Source organism: Daphnia pulex, chromosome 10 (genome assembly GCF_021134715.1).
Source record: "Daphnia pulex isolate KAP4 chromosome 10, ASM2113471v1".
NCBI classification, from domain to species: domain Eukaryota; kingdom Metazoa; phylum Arthropoda; class Branchiopoda; order Diplostraca; family Daphniidae; genus Daphnia; species Daphnia pulex.
Genome location: NC_060026.1, coordinates 10,617,266 through 10,634,826, shown reverse-complemented (window position 1 = coordinate 10,634,826; position 17,561 = coordinate 10,617,266). Strand labels below are relative to the sequence as shown.

The following is a 17,561-nucleotide window of genomic DNA, read 5'->3' as shown; positions in this document are numbered from 1 at the left end:
CTTTTTGTCTGTTGGTTTATTGTTATCAGAAATCAATTGACAAACGTGTGACGCATTAAAGTACAACAAATCAGCAGAATGCTTTAAATTCATTCGTCTTCGTCACTTTCTTCTTCGTCATCTTCATGCTCGCTTTCATCAGACATATTAAAGTCCGTTACTTCATCAGCGATATCTTCACCATCAGCAATTTCCTCTTCTTCCTCTGTGGGTTCCACAGTCTTTGTCTTCTTGGTCTTCACTTTCTTTTTAGGCTCTTCAACCTGTACCTTCTCTTTGCGTTTTTTGGATTCCTCTGGATTTTTTGTTTTTGGTTTCGACTCTCTCTCCTCTTTAAGTAAGAAGCGGTTTTCGTCGTCTTCGTCTTCTGACAAGTCAGAGGGGAAAAGTTCGTCAAATTCGCCGTCATCATCACTGTCGTTTTCATTGGACTGTTTAGATCCAATGACTGTTTTCCTCATAACTGGAATGCCGGCTTCTTTGTCATTCTACAAAATTCAACAGAACATTAAATAAATGCTGGAAATAGCTTGAAATAATTTCATTACCTCTGGTTTTTTAGCAATCTTAATTGCCAATTCCCTGTCTCTCATCTTTTTCCATGAGTTGTGGTAGTTGGTGAGTGGAGTACCGCTTTGTTTAATCTGGTTCTCGAGGGCTAGAACGGCCTTGGTGTCTGCCAAATCAAAGTGAACTTGGCTACGCTGCTTCTCGATGAATTGAGATGTTTCCTGAACTTTCTCCATTAACTGCTTCATCTTTTTTGTGAAGTTGGCTAATGTGCACTTTTTGATGAACTGCTTAAGTTGCAAAATGACAGGCAAGGCAATTTCAGGGAAAGCTGAGGAATGGGACTGGCATTGCAAAGTTTCCAGTAAGTGATCATACAGCAAGTCTATGATAGCGTCTCTATAACCGCTTTCACCCATCTGTGATTGGGATACTCGTAAGACGCAACTAAGTTCAAGCGGTTTCATGGAAACCTTAGATGGCTTTTTCTCGAATTTGTGATTTTGCAGAATCTGCTCAGAAATTTGAATTATAATGAAATAATGGAATTGTCAAATGTTCAATAAACCAAGCTTACCTCTAATAAAAATGAAAGGACAGGTATGTAAGTGCCCGTATCTACAGAGAGCTGGTTTAAAATTGAGACGACTTGAAATCTTAGAGGGTAATATTTCCCGGTTGGTACTAGATTGATTGTGCCAATCGCAATCTAAATCAAGCAAATATTCATCAAGTATAAGTTGCAACAACGCTAACTTTTCAACTCACCTGAACAAGTGGATACAAAAGAGGTTTCAGCAACTGACTATCAGGAAGGGCACCAAGCAATGCGCCCCAAAGATGTAGACAATGAACGAACTGCCAGTTGTACACAGTCAAGATAGCATCCTGCAAAACAAAATTCAAAAATGTAAAAAGACAATTCGGTCCGGTGTAGTAATGTAATAAACCTTTTTGTTAGAAGTAATTGCATTTCGTAAATGGATTGCCAGTTGGCGGATGTAGAGAAATGCGTGCTTGTAGGTTAGAGCTTCTTGAAGAGCCATTAGCTCCACGAGAGAGCGACGCATAAAGTTAATGACGGGCCACGTGGAAGGAGAAGTAAACTTGCAATTCCGAGCATAACTTAGGTACATTGCTATTTTAAAATTTCAGTAGAATAATATAGTTATCAGAGGGGAAACAAAATTAGAAGAAAGCAGAAATACCTTTGATGATCGGTTCAAGCAGTTGACCTGGCAGTGTACGAGCTAACCGTAAAATGGACAAGAAAGCGAGTACTCGAATCGTGTCTTCGGCTGAACACCAAACTGTAACCAAGCGTTTGCATAGTACACGCGATAACTTTATAAAGGCTGTGTAAAACGGTATCAATTGATGTATATGCTTAAGGATAACCGACAAAAGAGAAGATTCTGTCAGAGATCCCAGTAACTGTTATAGAAAAAACAAACGGGTTAGTTGACCGGATTAGTTCTTTCATCATCGTTTTCTTCCCCTTACCCGTATGATATCAGCTAAATAAGATTTCACATGTAATCTGAGTTTGGTCCAACTTTTGCATTTTTCTAAGTTCAGCTTTTCATCAGCGGGTGACTTCAAAATTCTTTTCAAAGCTGGGATCAGATCAACAATGCACAAACGGACAACTGCGTTGAAGGCTATTAAAGGAAATAAATGGTGAGAGATAGTTAACTTCACAATTAATAACAAATTACCAGCACTCCCTTGAACAACAAATCTGGTTGCTCCTTCTTTCTCTTCAGTGACAGAGTGTACAGCGCTTCGGAAAGCGCTCACAACGTCAACAATTGTTTTTATAGATCTAAAAGAGAATGAAATGAATAAGTATCACTTTTAATAAATATCTAATATAAAATGGAAATTACTTGGGATCTTGAAGTTCTTGCTGCCATTTATCAACCATACTCTGTGTAATGACATTTTTTTGTCTTTTGGCAGCACTTTCTTTGTCTTCAAAATCAGACTCATCACTGCCAAGTTCTAATTCTTCGGGTTTAGGCAGTTCATGGAGCTGCCCTCCTCTTTCATCATCTTCACTGTCGCTAGAGCCAAACTCAAGCAATTCACGATCATTTTCAGACAGAAACTGATAAAATTCTGGATCAGTATTTTTTAGTTTGTCCAGTGTTTTCTTGTGTTTCTTCACAGCTGTATTGTCATCTGATTCATCACCACTTTCATCTTCCGAATCTTCATCAGCTTCATCCATTTCTTCATCGTCTTCATCTGCTTCATCCATATCTTCATCTTCTTCGTCAATTTCATCATCTTCATCATCTTCTTCATCTTCCTCATCTACTTCACTTTCAATTTCTTCTCCAGCTTCTACATCTGATTTTGTGGAGTCTTCGTCAATGCTTGAAGTGTTGTCTTCACTTTCTGATGAGTTAATAAACTCGTCGAGGCTCAATTTCGCCCATTTCTGATCTTTAACAACGGCGACATTGTTACCATTTAATTTTTTTGTTTGGCTTTGGATTGGTTTCTTGATAGGTCCACCTTTAGGTTTCCCAACAAATTTGCTATTGGTTTTAGATTGTTTCTTCATGTTGAGCACACAAACGATTGTCAAAATGAAAATGTAAAAGTAACACCGCTTTTAACTTACGCTAACGATGGACAACACGTGTCGCAGCCGTGTCTAAGAGCAGACGACTTAAAATGCTAGACTGTCATTTGTTTTTTTGGAAGAAAACAGTTTCGGGCAATTTCATTGGTTTACTGAAAAGCCGTCTGGATTGGACTAAAAAGTTTCAAATTTTTCCGTGTAAATCAAATATAGGTCTAAATTCTTAATTGTTTTGTTATTATAAATTTTTAATTCTAGACGTTTTAAACTATGAACAGTCGTTGTTCTATTTATCTTTTAAAATCTCATTCCATATTTAACTCTAACATTCCTTTTCTAAAAAAAAAGTAGTATCATATCATCATATTATCATAGTTTTAACCCAATTATTGTATGAAGTTTTTAACACAATTAACATATTTTATTTATGCAAGGCATATGTCATTAAAGAGCCTAAATGCATCATAACTGTAAACACAGTTAGGGAATTCTTAAATGATAGTGACACATGTGGTCTAATTAGATAATCAGAAAGCAATGTATTCAGCCTTTGACATTTCAAAACAATGAAAGAATTTGAGTTAATTTGTCAAACTGAACCCCTCATTGGAGGGGAGACCAGAATCACACCATCTCCACGTACAAAGAGCATGGGAATGTTGCGTTTAGTTGTTCTGTAAACTTCTTCATAAGTTTCTTCATCAATTTCAACAGTGGTTACTGTTTCTTCTACCTCACCTAGCACCATGTTCAAATGTTGATCATATGCCTATGGACCATAAACAATAATACAATATATTTTGGGAACACAATTTTATAGCAAAAAGCAATTTAATGTGCTCGACTTACATGTAGCCGGCCTCTCAACTCTCGTTCATTTCGCATTTTGACGTAAATTCTTTCATCGAGACTTAGGCGAATCAAATCAAGTGGCTCTTCCACAGTAATTACAGGGGCCTAAATGAAAGTGGCAATATGAAAGCTTGAATTATTAATTTAAAATTTAAAAAATGTGGAGTTGTATACATACTGAAGTTTCGTTTTCGTCCGCCATTTTGAATCTAGTGTAAAGTGTATTTTTCGGACGCAAGGAGGCTTTGTGATGCCTGTGTGCTTCGGACTAAACGTCACCCCCTCCCCCCACAAGTGTTTTGTGTGCCAGGGTTTTCCTTTCATTTTCTACATGATTCTCCTTTATATATTGGGTAGCTTTATATCTTACGAGATTTTCACGTAAAACGAGATCAGGGCTCAATGGTGATGTGCTAGTTACGATTTAAAAAGAAAAAGTGAATCGAAGGGAAGGGATTGAAGTTGTGAGGCTATAGCGCGCGATTCGGGTTTGTGAAATCCATCCATGGGGAATTGCTGCTCCTGTGTTAAAAGTGAGGCGAATACCAGATCATCCGTTGCTCCTGGAAATTATTCTCTTTCATCAAGTAAACTAGAAGACTCTGGTTAGTTGAAAATTTAATTTATAATGTACCTTTGTGTAACCCAATCCTTTTTCATGGTCACACAGATACATACCGTCCTTCACAATCGGAAGAGCTAGAGGACTCTAACCTGGTCATCAGCTCTGAAACATATGTGAATGGAAGTGGGTTGGACGCTAGAGACTCTAAAGGGGAGATGCGTAGGCCCTTTTATGTGCTCATTCCACCACTGGTTGGAAGAGGGAGTAATAGCTCAGGTGAATAAACATTTCTTTGTTATGAAGCCACCCATACACTTACTAAATTTTACATCTCAAACAGGTGATATTAAGAAGACAAACAACAATACCATCAATGGTGCATTAAGCACTGGTGGAATGGGGAATGGAACTAGTGCAGTGGAAGTGTCAGAAAACAATTTAGTGGCCTTCTATGAAAGCTACTGTGGAAATACTGAAGACAGGATTGAAGATGCCATAACCACTGATGGAATACTTCATCTGTGTGCTGATTTGGATTTAGCGGCTGACGACTTTCGTATTCTTTTATTTGCATGGAAGTGCGATGCAGCTCAAATGGGCAAGCTCAGCAAGAATGAATTCTTACAAGTAACAACACTAACAAATAATTTATTTAAAAAATTGAAATTAATGTGTAATCATTTATCCAGGGATGTCGACTATTAGGAACAGATTCGCCTCGTAGTCTCAAGTTCAGCTTAGAACAATTAGTAAAAGAAGTAGAGGACAGCGAAGTTTTCAGTGACGTTTACCGCTATGCGTTTCGCTTCGCTCTGGATGTAGAGTGTGGTCAACGCTCTTTGCCTGTTGATGTAGCCGTTTCACTTTGGCGGCTTGTATTTACTCATCGACCCGTCCCTCTCCTTGATCGTTGGATCGAATTTCTTGAACAGTCTCCTCCACCTGTTCGAGCTATACCCAGGTACAAATCACCAACAGTTGGGCATTTCAATGCAATTTAAATTTAAATTCTCTTCTTCAGGGATACATGGTGCATGTTTCTACACTTAGTGGACGCTGTGGGAAATGATCTTTCCCGCTACGACGACACAGAAGCTTGGCCTAGCCTTTTTGACGATTTCGTTGAATGGGCCAATGATCGAGCCAACCAAAATGTGCTGCACGCCAAGGAAGAACTACACTGATGGTGATCAACCCTCAGCTTCTTCCCGTATTCGTTTCGCTTTGCTGTATTAAGTTTTTCTCTCTTCTCACCTTGAATCGTTTCAGATGAGTGTATTAACTATGTGGTTTTTTAAGACATGATAATTGCTGATGGATGAGTGAGTTATTGAATTCGTATTTGTATCGGTTAGTTTACTTTGAATCTTCGTCCACCTTGACTCTCATTTATACTATGAAAACAATATCTGCTGTGATTCCTTGACGACTTTCGCCGTACAGAGTACTGACCTGCCAATGTCCCTCTTTTTTAAACGGCCCCTCTTGTTCACGTCTTTGAAATATCGTGTCTTTCTCAAACCACCTTTATTTTCTCCAATTGTTTATACTGTAGTTTGAGAAGAACTGTCTTTGATTGGTAACAATTTGATTGACCATGATTGCCACTCTAAAGAGTAGGTATATATTGGTATTTCTGTATACCCACCCTTTTTTCCCGAATGTAACGTACCGTAAGCCTGTTTGTGTGTTTATGTAAAATCGGTATTTTTCCTGTGACTGTTGATTGCTTTCTACTTGTTTATGTGCTATTCTTAGACCACTGTGGATGAAGACATCAATACAGATGTGAATGTAAGCCTTTGGCTTATACAGATGAAATTGTTTGTTCTTAGTTTGAAAACTTTGTAGTTAGTGAAGTGGCATCCTTATATAAATCCTCAACCAACCCAACATACATATATATTTAGTTTATAATTATTTTTATGTTGTTGTTTGTTAAAAAAAAGGAAACCGCAAACCAGCCGCAAACTAGAACTCAATAAACCAGATTTTAGAAAATTATAACCCTGTTCAGGCAGGCCTGTATCCCATGCCCATCCTCCGTTTCCCGTTTATTCTCCCTCCGACCCTCCCCCTTCTGAATCTGACCGCCAGGCGGCTCCTAAGTGATAGCAGACTACACTTGAAGACTAACCGAAAGAGAGAGAGTGATTTTCGCCGCTATTTCAAACAAGGCGTAATCTTTGTTTGGAATTTGATTGAAGGTCTTACTTTTCAATGTGCTTAAAATGGAAGTTGCAAAGCCAAATACCAGGTACTACTTGATAACTCATGGAATAAATGTATGCTGACTTATTTTTATATCTCTTTGAAGAACTCGGAAAGTGATAAATTATGCAGCCATGAATGGCGATAGATCATCAGATGATAGTGACAACGATTTCGTTGTCAACACTAAGGTTTCAAAACCCTCTGCCACTGCATCGAAACCTTCAAAACTGAGTAAATTGAAGCTAGGTTCAAGAAAGGAAACTAAGTTGTCTAATAAATCGAAATTCACAGAACTAAAACCCATTTCAGATCAATCAACAAAGGTTTGAATTTAAAATATTATCATTTTTTTACTTAGTATCTTATGCTTTGCATGCATTTTTTTTTCAAGGCAATTCAGCCTCCCATAATTGCTGGATCAAAGATTGTGGAAGAGATTGATTTTTCCATAGCAGAACCTGATTTGATAATTCACAGCATTTCGTCACAAGATACAGTTATCGCATCCACGTGTGAATGTCTTTCTCCTCATGAACTGAGTGACTCTTCAGACTCTGAAATCTGTGGAACCACTTTTGAGCTATCTGCTACAGTGAAAAACATGTGCCAAAAACATGAGTCAAAAAAGAAGATAGTTAGTGAGGATGAGGATTTCAAACCCCTTAAAACAAATGAAGAAAGAATAACCAAACGAAGGATCATCAGTGAAAGTGATACAGCAAAAAATAAGAAGATCAAAATTGAAAGTAAAGAAGATGAAAAGTTGAATACCCGTGGTAGTGTTGAATCCATTACAAAACTTTCAGTAGATGATAGTGAAGATACTTCACTTCCACTGCTACCTAGACTATCCCCCTGCACAAAAATGGTGGAAAGGTCATTACCTGAACAACTTATCCAAAATTGCCAGAACTTAGTTCTAGTTGCTTCAATCAATGAAGACAGTGAATTACCAGTTGCCCTAGAGAATAACATTCACACATCTGTAAAAGAAAAAATCAAAGTATCAAAAGACGACCATAAATTAGAAAAAGCTGAAGAATACCCAAGAATTTCCGCGCTTCAACACATTTCTGAAGATTCAAATAAAATTCGACCAGTGTCAGCGGAAGCAGTATCTCCTACCAAAACTGCCAAAAAGGCAACGAAAGTCCTGAAACAAAAACTGCAATTAAAAAAGAAGCCTGAGACGAACTCGAAAAGAGATGTGACAAATCTTAAGCAATGTAGAGATGAATCATGTGATTCATCGAAACCCACAGGAATAATTCATTCTACGATAGTCGACAACGGCCTTCCTAAAAACGACGAACTCGGAGGTTTTGAAGCGGTACCTTCCAAGAACACCCAAATTACACAAGATCCTGTTCACATCTTCAAGCCACCTAGTCCGCCATTGAGGGTTGCAGTGAAATGGAAACCACCAGGTAAATCAATCACAAGCCAATTAATTACTTTTCAAGTGTTGAACTTTTTTATTTCAAAGGTAAAGCCGGCGGTGGTGCAAATATTTTTTCAAATGGAAATTCAAATTCTCCTTCAACAGGAATTCGATTAGGTTTATCACGTAATCGTCGAGCAAGCAAGCCATTACACCCAGATGTCAAAGTGAAGATCTAACTAACAAGCGTTCGAAATAATTCTTATAAGAGTTTTTGTTTCTGGATTTACGCCTACTGTATACCTAATTCGTGCTTCACATTGAACCGTGTTGTCTTTGCCTTTTCGAAATTTGTATTTAAGTTTAAGGAATGGATGGATTCCTTGTATTTCCTGATGGCTCAAAAATGATATCGTCTTTACAAGTCGAGTGACCACTGTTATCGTGGTGTGAATAAGATCACTGAGGTTATAACTGGGAACAAAAAGGAATATAACTTGGTCATTTCCTCTGCTCCACTTCATGCCACAGTTTCGGTTTTAGCAGGTGAAGACAGAATTTCGGATGAAGTAGGAGTATCGCTGCTACACTTCCACAAACCATAGGATTTACCAACGGTAGTTTGCCATAAACGAAGGGTTCCATCCTCTGATCCTGACGCGTATAATTCACCATCGGGAGAAAAACGGACGCAATGAACTGGGCCAAAGTGACCTAAAAAAAAAGATATTGTTAATAAACACAACTACTGTCTATAGACAAGATTTACCTTTAAACGATTCTATTTCCTGTCCATTGGAATAATCCATTTTATACATTTTAAAGTCTTCGCCACCGCATACAAAGACTGAGCGTGAAGGATGTAATGAGGCCGAATGGACTTGGCTAGGCACTTGATATTCTTTTATTTTTTCAAAGCTGATGATTGCAACAAGAAGTTATTAAGCAAAGTATGTAAAATGAAAACCTATTTGTCGTTTACCTGGTTGTATTCCAGAAGCTGACTGTGTTCCCGCTAGCGACCGTTAATATGGAATCATCGTTAGAAACTTCAATGCCATTAGGGATCGAGGTAAAATCTATACGGTGAATTTCCTGTAAACGGAATATTAACAATTTTAATTTGAGAAGACGTAAAAAGATTAAATAGTCTGTACCTTTCCCGTTGAACGTTCCCAAAATCTAACGGTTCTATCGTCAGCACAACTAACTATCTTCTCTCCCTTACCAAGAAATGCAATATGTCTCAATCCAGAGGTATGGCCAGATATGATGAATGGATCTAAAAAAAAGAGAAGCTTCATGTTTTGTGTTTCTTAAATAATTTTTGAAGTACTTTATTTACCAGCAGTTGGATTATTCAAGTCATAAATGCGAAGAAGCTTTTCATTGCTTCCAGTAGCAAGCAAGCTCCCGTCTGGGGAAAAGGCCACACATTTGACTATATGCTGATGTTGGAAGGAATATATTTCTTCCCCTGTTACAGCGTCCCAGACTTTAGCAATGAAATCAGCAGCACCTGATGCAGCTTTGCTGGCATCTTGGCTTAAAGCAACTCCCCATACAGCTCCCTTGTGGCCCTCAAATGTGCCCAACCAGTCACCAGTATCTCCTTGCCTCATCATGGGTTTTCCATCTACATTTTTCTATAACGGTTAATGGATAAACTAAGAAATGAAATATATTAACAAATACCTTTGCATGCTGATATAAGAAAGTAACCTTTCTCCGTGAAACCGCTGAAAGCCAAGTCAACGACAGGCCTAGTGTGTCCACTGCAAGTTAAGGGTGTTTGTCGTAATGTAGTAGGAACTGCCATTATCCCAAAGTTATTTGGTTATTTAATACGGTCAGAGTCGAGATGGGAATTACTTGATCGGGCAGTCAAACTACAAAAGAAGCCACAAATTGGGGAATTGATGGTAAATTAAAGCCCCTTGGCTAACTTAGCAGGTTGTCGGTTGTCGGTGTTGCCGACTGCAGAACACTAGGATCATAGGGAAAATTATCCCGGCATTTGACGCCATCTGTGGCCAATACCGATAGCAATGCAGGACTTATGCAATTGTGCAAGAGTGACGTCAACTCACTTTTTAAGTAGAATGCCCCCAATTGATTATTCACACTCAGCACGCAAAATCAATCCTTTCTGAGCCGATTTTAATGCGTGGTTAAAAAGGTAAACGACGTACAGTGTGATCTGGGCCGATCACATAGATTTTTCATTGGGAAAAATCACAATAATCTAATGTGATTTAATTACTGTACCGTTCATGGGTATTGTACGGCTGCATTTTAGCCTTTAAAAAGTTCATTTTGTTGACGTAGAAAGAATTATAGATTTATAGTTAAAACGTACGTCATGTGGCGTTATTGAGCGGATGGTAAACTTTTACTATTAAAAAAAGAACTACAAGAACTGTCTGAGTATTATGTAGACATAATTAAGCTAAAGGTTGCTATACACAAAAGGTGCGCACAAAAACAAGAGCTTCCGGTTTCCCTAACTGTACTTATACAGGCTAGGCTACTAGGGATCGGATGAAACACTGTGCGGAAAATCATAGCGGACAAATCTTAACTGTTAAAATATACTGTAAGGTGTAAACGGCTAAAACGCAATTGCATTTTTTAATTCTGAATGTATCATTTAGTACTTTCTTGCTTTCTCAGCTAAATTTTTTCATTTTTAGAAAAACGCTAAACAAATATTGAATGTGTAAAATGTACAAGCAGCCCAAATATTTGTTATGCCAAAAATCGCAAACAATGTTTCAAGGGAACATCAAGAAAATTTTTCATTATTAGAACTAAAGTAATTGGTAGCCTAGTAAAGTGGGCGTTAAATGACAAAATGAGTAAACGGTGTTAATGAAAATATAGTGATATTTCGATTTTATCTATGTAGCACTGAAACGACAGTTAATGAGTTAAGCAAATAAATCGTAGCTAAAACTATAAATTATTGTAATTTGTCAAATATAATAAGCCTTATTTAAACCCAGTTTACCTTGCTCAGGTAAGAGACTAAGAGGTAACCATTCTGCGAAAAGTAAAATTTAGTTGTCCTGAAGCACCACCAGGAACACCATGGCATAAGTAACCATGGAAACCAATACTCGACTTGTTAGAGTTGTAGGCTATTTATTAAAGGTGCTGACTTGGCTCTGGCTGTCAATTTTAGCTACAAAGTGTTTCTCAAATGCACGAAGATGTAATGTAAAATTTCAATACGTACCTAATTTGTGTTAACCTTAACATTTGTAATCTTGACAGAAAAAATCGACGTCTCCTATTAAGAGCAATGGAACAAAAACAACGTCAAGATTCAAGAAGCAGGGTGGATGGGCGGATGAAACACAACAGTCGAACAAAGCTTTGAGCGCACTGTGAGTCATTGAGTCCCATCTAGTTTAGTAAATAAACTAATTCTAATCCATATTGGTATTGATATCTTGCAGAGAAAAGAGGTTTTCTTCCATAAAATTGAAGAAGCAAGAATCAGAAGAAGGTACAGCCTATAATCATTTGTACCAATTTTTGAAGATATTTAACTATGTAATGGAAATAATTTAGAAGTTCCTGTTTCAACCACCAGTGACTTAAGCAATGAAGATGTAGATGATCTCAACATTGTCAGCAACTTAAAAACGTAAAATTCTACAGTTATTCAAAAATGTTTCATCAAAATTTTTACTGGGTTTTAATTATTTTTTAGAGAAAATCATAACCGAGCTGCTGCATACAAAGAGTTAAATGCCAATAGCATTTCTAAACAAAATATGGCTCAATATTTAGAAGGGGTAGATTTAAGGATTCTAACAAAAAATATATTACCTGAGTCTCAATTGAAAGAAGTATGACCATAGTATACTCACACATGCTTCTTCTATTAATGTTATCAATTTTCTTTTGATTTAACAATCAGGCAGATGTACCATGGAATTGGGATGTTTTATTTGCTGAAATGGTGCCTGAATTATTCTTGGGTAGAGAAAAATCTCCTTTTTAGTACAATTACTCATTTTTACAACTTGTTTTATTTTTATTGGACATTCTAATACATAACATGCACACTTCTGAAACAAAGCCCATTGTAATGTAGTATGCATATTCTTTCTTACTCCCTGATGTTTTTACAACTTCCAAAACATTTTGATAGCATTAACAATTCCTACATCAGAATAATTAAAATAGAAAAGTCCACCAAGAGTGAAAACTGAAATTCCATAAACAACAGCAACACCAAGTTTGGCTAATGCAGGGCCAACCACTTTTGGTCTCATGTAGTCTACTACAATAGTTTCCAAACCCCTAGAAATGTTGCAAGTTTTTTTAGAAGACTTTCTTAAGAATTTTCTATTTTGAAGAGTAAGAATTTTTTGTTTTACCAATGAGCGTGCAGTGTGAAAGAAATAGCAAGCAAGTAATCCATTGCTGCGGAAGGGAATAGAAATGCTGCAGGTACAAGAGGGACCAGAGCAAGTGCTAAACCTCTTTCTAATGTCCAAAGTTTTGTGTGATCATCTGCTGACTTGCAAGAGGCTGTCTCGGCAAGAGCTTTGGGACCCACAGTGAAGTTTTTCACAGAATGAAGTGCATTCTGCGATACAGGCACAATTTTATTCTCATAAAATATAATGTTCTTTTTTGAAAGAGCAGCTAAACAGGGATTTCCAAGTATCAAGCGACTGTGTAACCCCACTGTAAATAAAGTAAGTAAAACAAATTACGTCCATGAAACGTATTGGTCAGTAAGATTGATCTATGCCTAATAACATATTACTCATAAAATTTAGTCAGAACTCGGGAGTTGGATTTAAATTATACTGGGACTAAAGTTGTTTCAACGAGCAACATTTGGAAATCTCTGTAAAGTAAGTAAATTACCTTTCCCAAAGTTTCTGCAAACGGACATCATTGCGGCCATTTTTCTGTCTTTTTATCAAAATAACAGTCGGATACTGCAGACGAAAATCTAGTTCTCATTTACGCCACTTTGAGATGGTCCAGTGCTTTGCAAATTGCAAGTGCATGGAAAAGTCAAGACTAGGCCTACTTTGCCTTTTTAGCCACATGGAATGAATGGATAGTGGATAACAAACTACAAAGTAAATGTAGCTTGATAATAAATTAATAAATTTTGCTTAGCCAAAAGAAAAAACAAAAATGAAATAAAAAACCAAACAAAAAATTCTGCAAAAAGGCTTTCAAGTAGGGGAAGATATACAAATTAATTAGATATCATTAATTGACCAGATAATTTTTTTTAACTTTGTTTTAAAGTGAAGAAGAGAGATTCTATGATTAATTGATTATAATTGTTTCCTTCGGAAGGACTGGAACCAAGAAAAATTTCGTACATATGCACTCTTTGTCATTCTCTTCTGAACAAGGTTCTATGGTGTAATGGTTAGCACATCAGACTTTGACTCTGATAATCTGAGTTCGATTCTCAGTAGGACCTATCTGACTTTTTTTTTTTTTTAATTTTAAACAATTGGGTTTATTACTGTGCTAATGTTTGATTTTAGTAATAATAAGTACAACTATTTCCTGTTGTATAAAGATGTGATAGTGCTCATTGGTATAATTTGTATTATGCATATTATACATACATTTATACAAACCCTTTAAATCTTCTCATTACTGAGCAGTTTTGTCATGAGCAATAGTATTGCTTGAACCATTGCACAGCTGTTTGGTATAAGGATGATTACTAAAACCTGACGATGTAACATGAAACAGTACTAGTGTTTGTCAAATAAGTATAAGGTTCTATGGTGTAATGGTTAGCACATCAGACTTTGACTCTGATAATCTGAGTTCGATTCTCAGTAGGACCTCTTCTTTTTTTCTTTTCTACCAAATTCTATAAATAGTGTTTATTATTATGCTAAATTTATTGATTTTAGTCATTATTAAAAATCGTTTCATATGGAACAAAGATGTGATAGGGTTCATTGGTTAATATGTATTTCATGTTAAAATTAGGGGTTCACCACTAAAAAAATCTTCGTAGACCTCGCCAAAAGTGCACAAATTTTAACCCTAGTAGTACGTACGTAATTTCAGCGAATTATGCAAATTATGCAAATTTTAGTACTACAAAAACCTAAATAAAAACACGAAATGGTATGTAGCGTTTGACTAGTGGAGAAAAGGTTCTATGGTGTAATGGTTAGCACATCAGACTTTGACTCTGATAATCTGAGTTCGATTCTCAGTAGGACCTCTTCTTTTTTCTTTCTTTCTAAAAATTTCCAAAAATCGTGCTTATTGTTAGCGGTATGCAAAACATTTTATTTTAATAATAATAATATTATTTCCCATTATATATAGATGTGATAAGGCTCATTCACTCATTGGTCTATTAAATAATTCTATTTGTAACAAACCCTTTGTAATCTACGGCAAGATCTGCAGTATTAAACTATGAATTGCTGAGCTGTTAATCATTAGCATTCGTTTTTTAATTTAAACCATTACACAGCTTGCTAATGACATTAGGATATGCTATCACCCATTAAAAATTCCTGAAATGTGGAACGAACGGCTTGCCAGCATATACTGCCACGTTTTTATTTTCGAAAACCTTCTAAAATTTTTTTTTGAAAGCCAGTGATAAAAGCCAAAACAGATCCAAATAAAATTGATTTCATTTCTCGACATTTTTATTAAAGAAATGCTGCATCACTCTGCTAACTTACACATTCATGATAAGGCAATCAAAGCGAGTATACGGTTATGTTCAAGCGTTTTATTTCATTACCCTTTGATGAAACGAGAAACTTGGGTCAAACTCCGTAGCAAACACACAGTTGCTATGGTAACAATGCCGCTTTATCGCGCCATCCCACAAAAGCTGTGAACCAGTTGTGTACAAGTAGGTTCTGATAGTAAGGTGTGTTCGTTTTTTCAGTTGACTATCTTCTATCTTACAGAGTTTTGCTACGAGTACTAGTTTAGTTTTATTATTTGGTAAAATCTCTTCTCTGTTACACAATTTAACAAGAAAAACTGTTGACGAAATTGAAGGAAACGAAAAGTGTTGGATCGCGTTTTGTGCTTGGGAAGTGGTTTAACCACTAGCTTCATTCCACTCACTGCAGCGTATAATATATCTGGTCGTGTTTGGTTTTTTGTGTTGTTTTTTGAGAAAACTATTTTTGTTTGGGTTCCCCCCGAAAACGAGCTGAAAAATAACACCGCATCACGTTGGTTTGCAGATAGAACTTTATGTAGCCCATGTATAAGAGGCATTGAATATTTAGATGGAGTGGCCCTTCTATTTAAATTATGTACATGTTCAGGTTACAGCAATACTGAATGTTGTCACTTTATTATCGGCTTGCGGCTCGTGTTGACTCAGCCCTTGCGCCAGAAAAGTTCACGTTCCGTGTGTGTTTTGTTTTTCCCTCTGTTTCCGTGTAGCTGTTTCCGTGTAGCTGTTTCAGCTGTGGGAAACCAGGGACGAGGGATGTCCAAAACTGTGCTCGCAACATTACACCCGTCGCGCTCTCACAAGTGCACATGCGTAAACTAGAAACCACCAAACTAATAACTAACTCAAACCCTTTAACGTTCAAGTGTCGGTGAATTAAAAGTTTATCTTCGTTTGAAAAATTTTATCTTGCTCATCACAATTCGAACACACGCCTCCTTCCTCTTCCTCTGGCGTTATGTTGACGTTGTCAGGTAAGACTCGTTATAATCGGCACCGTTGTCACGCTCTGAATAATTAAAATAAAGACTTTTTTCCCCTCCTATCTTGGCTATGCTTTTCGTTTTTGATAAAGACCATATGATGGACGACGGATCGGATTTTCTATTGCCAATACCAATATTCATTCCGCAATTGCGGAGCCCCAGTGATAATCAGACCGAATTTCAGCAACAGAATCAGTTTTCCCCCAACAGAAATGAAGACTCCAATCGAAATCGTTTGGCGACGAGTGAATTCTATTTGCAGTTAACATTCAACGGAAGCAGAGAAGTCAATCGGCCGTCATCAATTCAGTTATCATCCCAGTCGATGGAAGAAGAGGCCATGAGATGCCAGCAACAACTAGTCGCCAGCCAACAGACACTGGCCAAACTAGAGGCCGAAGTGGTCCAGCTCGAACGGACTAACGAAGGATTGCGCTCCGAAAGCGAAGTCCGCGAGTTGATGGCATTAGAGCAAGTTATAAAATGCCTTGAAGAGGAACTAATCCAGTGTCGAGCCTCCTCAGTCAAAAGTAACGAAGACCTAGTCAGTAAAACTGCCATCGCTAAAACTACTCGCACAAAACGTTTCGAAACCGAATGTGCGTTGAGGGAACTTCAATTGAGTATATGTCGACGGAAACTCGAGTACGCAACAGCCAAAGCTCTCGATGACGAAGATGATGGAAGTTCATCGGACGAAGATGCTTCAGCCACCGTCTCAAACCTTCCTGAAGAAGAAGAGCGGATCTCATCACTGCAAAAAGAGCTGGAAGAATTAAGTCAATTAAATAATCGAGCCTTGATCGAAGCTCAAGAAGCCGAAAGACTGAACGCCAACCGACAAAGTGAGCTTGCACGGACTCAATTGGACCTGGAACAAAGAATCTCCATGGGTAGGAGCGAGTGTGAGGCTCGACGTCAGAACCTTTCTGAGAAACGCCAACAGCTCGATAGAAATCTATCTTATCTGGTAATCTAATATTAGATAATAATATAATAATAATAAAATAAATAATAAAATCTGGTTTAAGGTTCAATTGGGGCAAGATATCACACAAGAAAAGCTGGCGGAAATTGGGCTTCTTCAACAGATTGCTTTGATCGAAGCAGCCCAAAAGATTGAGAACTTGGAGCGCTCGGCTCGATGTCTCTTGGCCGGAAATAGTTCACCATACAACGGATAAAAGCGACACAGATTCACCCCATATCATCACGGTCCACAGAGACACATGCACTAGTCTTAATTAGCACTCGAATCGACTGCAGAGAGCTAAAATGTTTGAAGACTTATGGCCACAGTTTTCTTGATGTTATTTTGCAATTATTTTCTTGCGTTATTGATAATCTCACTCAGATGATTAAATGCAGGGTTTTTAATCACATATTTGTCTGAATTTATGTGGTGTTTATTGTACCATTGCATGACGACTGTGCACCTCATTTTGTGGTATAAAAATTACGAAGAATAAGAATATACTGATTATTAAATTTGATTATATTCGTTATATTCTCAATTGATAATTTTATTTATTTGTAATAACTTAGAAAGTTTCATTTTTCCGTAAGAAACATAAATATTTTTACCTGCCTACCAGTTTGATCCTGAACTTTATTACAAGGATAATGTCAACCAAAGAGAAAATCCGCATCCTCCCTTTGCCGTCGAGCAGGGGATGGGACTGGCCTAGCTCATCCCTCGCCGTGACTGGTTCATCGATTCCAGCCAACTGCAGTTT

The 17,561-nt window shown here is 37.3% G+C and overlaps 7 protein-coding genes and 3 non-coding genes across 11 annotated transcripts; 7 read left to right on the top strand and 3 right to left on the bottom strand.

The window, feature by feature from the left end:
• Position 1: 1 nt before the first annotated feature.
• On the bottom strand, positions 2–4,259 carry LOC124205021 (nucleolar complex protein 2 homolog). The gene is made up of 12 exons (XM_046602294.1): positions 4,134–4,259; positions 3,953–4,060; positions 3,704–3,872; positions 2,400–3,093; positions 2,229–2,335; positions 2,014–2,171; positions 1,719–1,944; positions 1,461–1,648; positions 1,279–1,398; positions 1,088–1,219; positions 549–1,022; positions 2–488 (listed from the first exon to the last, which is right to left on the bottom strand). Exons 1-12 carry the CDS (start codon positions 4,155–4,157, stop codon positions 90–92), a joined length of 2,799 nt encoding a protein of 932 aa, XP_046458250.1. The 5' UTR covers positions 4,158–4,259; the 3' UTR covers positions 2–89.
• A 159-nt stretch (positions 4,260–4,418) lies between these two features.
• Positions 4,419–6,341, top strand: LOC124205020 (DCN1-like protein 3). The gene is made up of 5 exons (XM_046602293.1): positions 4,419–4,560; positions 4,626–4,796; positions 4,861–5,147; positions 5,210–5,481; positions 5,542–6,341. The coding sequence occupies exons 1-5, from the start codon at positions 4,461–4,463 to the stop codon at positions 5,702–5,704; spliced, it is 993 nt and encodes a 330-aa protein (XP_046458249.1). The 5' UTR covers positions 4,419–4,460; the 3' UTR covers positions 5,705–6,341.
• Positions 6,342–6,625: 284 nt separating this feature from the next.
• On the top strand, positions 6,626–8,503 carry LOC124205018. Its single transcript, XM_046602290.1, has 4 exons — positions 6,626–6,777; positions 6,838–7,057; positions 7,126–8,161; positions 8,221–8,503. The coding sequence occupies exons 1-4, from the start codon at positions 6,752–6,754 to the stop codon at positions 8,352–8,354; spliced, it is 1,416 nt and encodes a 471-aa protein (XP_046458246.1). The 5' UTR covers positions 6,626–6,751; the 3' UTR covers positions 8,355–8,503.
• LOC124205019 (serine-threonine kinase receptor-associated protein-like) lies at positions 8,484–10,128 on the bottom strand. The gene is made up of 6 exons (XM_046602292.1): positions 9,811–10,128; positions 9,461–9,751; positions 9,273–9,397; positions 9,098–9,210; positions 8,885–9,033; positions 8,484–8,829 (listed from the first exon to the last, which is right to left on the bottom strand). Exons 1-6 carry the CDS (start codon positions 9,932–9,934, stop codon positions 8,636–8,638), a joined length of 996 nt encoding a protein of 331 aa, XP_046458248.1. The 5' UTR covers positions 9,935–10,128; the 3' UTR covers positions 8,484–8,635.
• A 1,040-nt stretch (positions 10,129–11,168) lies between these two features.
• Positions 11,169–12,204, top strand: LOC124205017 (intraflagellar transport protein 43 homolog). Of its 2 annotated transcripts, none has more exons than XM_046602289.1 (6): positions 11,169–11,329; positions 11,392–11,504; positions 11,577–11,626; positions 11,695–11,767; positions 11,834–11,972; positions 12,044–12,204. In XM_046602289.1, exons 1-6 carry the CDS (start codon positions 11,318–11,320, stop codon positions 12,125–12,127), a joined length of 471 nt encoding a protein of 156 aa, XP_046458245.1. In that variant the 5' UTR covers positions 11,169–11,317; the 3' UTR covers positions 12,128–12,204. The 2 variants fall into 2 exon arrangements, with proteins under 2 accessions (XP_046458245.1, XP_046458244.1); XM_046602288.1 differs by having other exon boundaries at positions 11,692–11,767.
• LOC124205015 (succinate dehydrogenase [ubiquinone] cytochrome b small subunit, mitochondrial-like) lies at positions 12,137–13,162 on the bottom strand. Its single transcript, XM_046602287.1, has 3 exons — positions 13,006–13,162; positions 12,507–12,819; positions 12,137–12,429 (listed from the first exon to the last, which is right to left on the bottom strand). The coding sequence occupies exons 1-3, from the start codon at positions 13,043–13,045 to the stop codon at positions 12,252–12,254; spliced, it is 531 nt and encodes a 176-aa protein (XP_046458243.1). The 5' UTR covers positions 13,046–13,162; the 3' UTR covers positions 12,137–12,251.
• A 348-nt stretch (positions 13,163–13,510) lies between these two features.
• Positions 13,511–13,582, top strand: Trnaq-uug. Its single transcript has one exon. It is a non-coding gene; the product is annotated as a tRNA-Gln (tRNA).
• A 307-nt stretch (positions 13,583–13,889) lies between these two features.
• On the top strand, positions 13,890–13,961 carry Trnaq-uug. The gene has a single exon. It is a non-coding gene; the product is annotated as a tRNA-Gln (tRNA).
• A 317-nt stretch (positions 13,962–14,278) lies between these two features.
• On the top strand, positions 14,279–14,350 carry Trnaq-uug. The gene has a single exon. It is a non-coding gene; the product is annotated as a tRNA-Gln (tRNA).
• Positions 14,351–14,989: 639 nt separating this feature from the next.
• Positions 14,990–17,318, top strand: LOC124205014 (tropomyosin-like). Its single transcript, XM_046602286.1, has 3 exons — positions 14,990–15,813; positions 15,915–16,795; positions 16,857–17,318. The coding sequence occupies exons 1-3, from the start codon at positions 15,798–15,800 to the stop codon at positions 17,007–17,009; spliced, it is 1,050 nt and encodes a 349-aa protein (XP_046458242.1). The 5' UTR covers positions 14,990–15,797; the 3' UTR covers positions 17,010–17,318.
• Positions 17,319–17,561: the final 243 nt, after the last annotated feature.

What these genes read in the sequence shown, in the direction of transcription:
- LOC124205021 (XM_046602294.1), bottom strand. Translation starts at nt 4,157, where the DNA reads ATGGCGGACGAAAACGAAACTTCA. An exon ending in TGTTGTTCAAGGGAGTGCTG is followed by an intron (nt 2,172 to 2,228) that starts GTAATTTGTTAT and finishes TTCCTTTAATAG; the next exon opens with CCTTCAACGCAGTTGTCCGT. An exon ending in TTTTGTATCCACTTGTTCAG is followed by an intron (nt 1,220 to 1,278) that starts GTGAGTTGAAAA and finishes TGCTTGATTTAG; the next exon opens with ATTGCGATTGGCACAATCAA.
- LOC124205020 (XM_046602293.1), top strand. Translation starts at nt 4,461, where the DNA reads ATGGGGAATTGCTGCTCCTGTGTTAAAAGTGAGGCGAATACCAGATCA. An exon ending in AAGTAAACTAGAAGACTCTG is followed by an intron (nt 4,561 to 4,625) that starts GTTAGTTGAAAA and finishes ATGGTCACACAG; the next exon opens with ATACATACCGTCCTTCACAA. An exon ending in CCTGTTCGAGCTATACCCAG is followed by an intron (nt 5,482 to 5,541) that starts GTACAAATCACC and finishes TCTCTTCTTCAG; the next exon opens with GGATACATGGTGCATGTTTC.
- LOC124205018 (XM_046602290.1), top strand. Translation starts at nt 6,752, where the DNA reads ATGGAAGTTGCAAAGCCAAATACCAG. An exon ending in TTTCAGATCAATCAACAAAG is followed by an intron (nt 7,058 to 7,125) that starts GTTTGAATTTAA and finishes TTTTTTTTCAAG; the next exon opens with GCAATTCAGCCTCCCATAAT. An exon ending in AGTGAAATGGAAACCACCAG is followed by an intron (nt 8,162 to 8,220) that starts GTAAATCAATCA and finishes TTTATTTCAAAG; the next exon opens with GTAAAGCCGGCGGTGGTGCA.
- LOC124205019 (XM_046602292.1), bottom strand. Translation starts at nt 9,934, where the DNA reads ATGGCAGTTCCTACTACATTACGACAAACACCCTTAACTTGCAGTGGA. An exon ending in CTTGAATAATCCAACTGCTG is followed by an intron (nt 9,398 to 9,460) that starts GTAAATAAAGTA and finishes TCTTTTTTTTAG; the next exon opens with ATCCATTCATCATATCTGGC. An exon ending in AGCTTCTGGAATACAACCAG is followed by an intron (nt 9,034 to 9,097) that starts GTAAACGACAAA and finishes TGCAATCATCAG; the next exon opens with CTTTGAAAAAATAAAAGAAT.
- LOC124205017 (XM_046602288.1), top strand. An exon ending in ATTGTCAGCAACTTAAAAAC is followed by an intron (nt 11,768 to 11,833) that starts GTAAAATTCTAC and finishes ATTATTTTTTAG; the next exon opens with AGAAAATCATAACCGAGCTG. An exon ending in CTGAGTCTCAATTGAAAGAA is followed by an intron (nt 11,973 to 12,043) that starts GTATGACCATAG and finishes TTTAACAATCAG; the next exon opens with GCAGATGTACCATGGAATTG.
- LOC124205015 (XM_046602287.1), bottom strand. Translation starts at nt 13,045, where the DNA reads ATGGCCGCAATGATGTCCGTTTGCAGAAACTTTGGGAAAG. An exon ending in TTGCAGAAACTTTGGGAAAG is followed by an intron (nt 12,820 to 13,005) that starts GTAATTTACTTA and finishes CTTTATTTACAG; the next exon opens with TGGGGTTACACAGTCGCTTG. An exon ending in TTCACACTGCACGCTCATTG is followed by an intron (nt 12,430 to 12,506) that starts GTAAAACAAAAA and finishes CAACATTTCTAG; the next exon opens with GGGTTTGGAAACTATTGTAG.
- LOC124205014 (XM_046602286.1), top strand. An exon ending in ATAGAAATCTATCTTATCTG is followed by an intron (nt 16,796 to 16,856) that starts GTAATCTAATAT and finishes ATCTGGTTTAAG; the next exon opens with GTTCAATTGGGGCAAGATAT.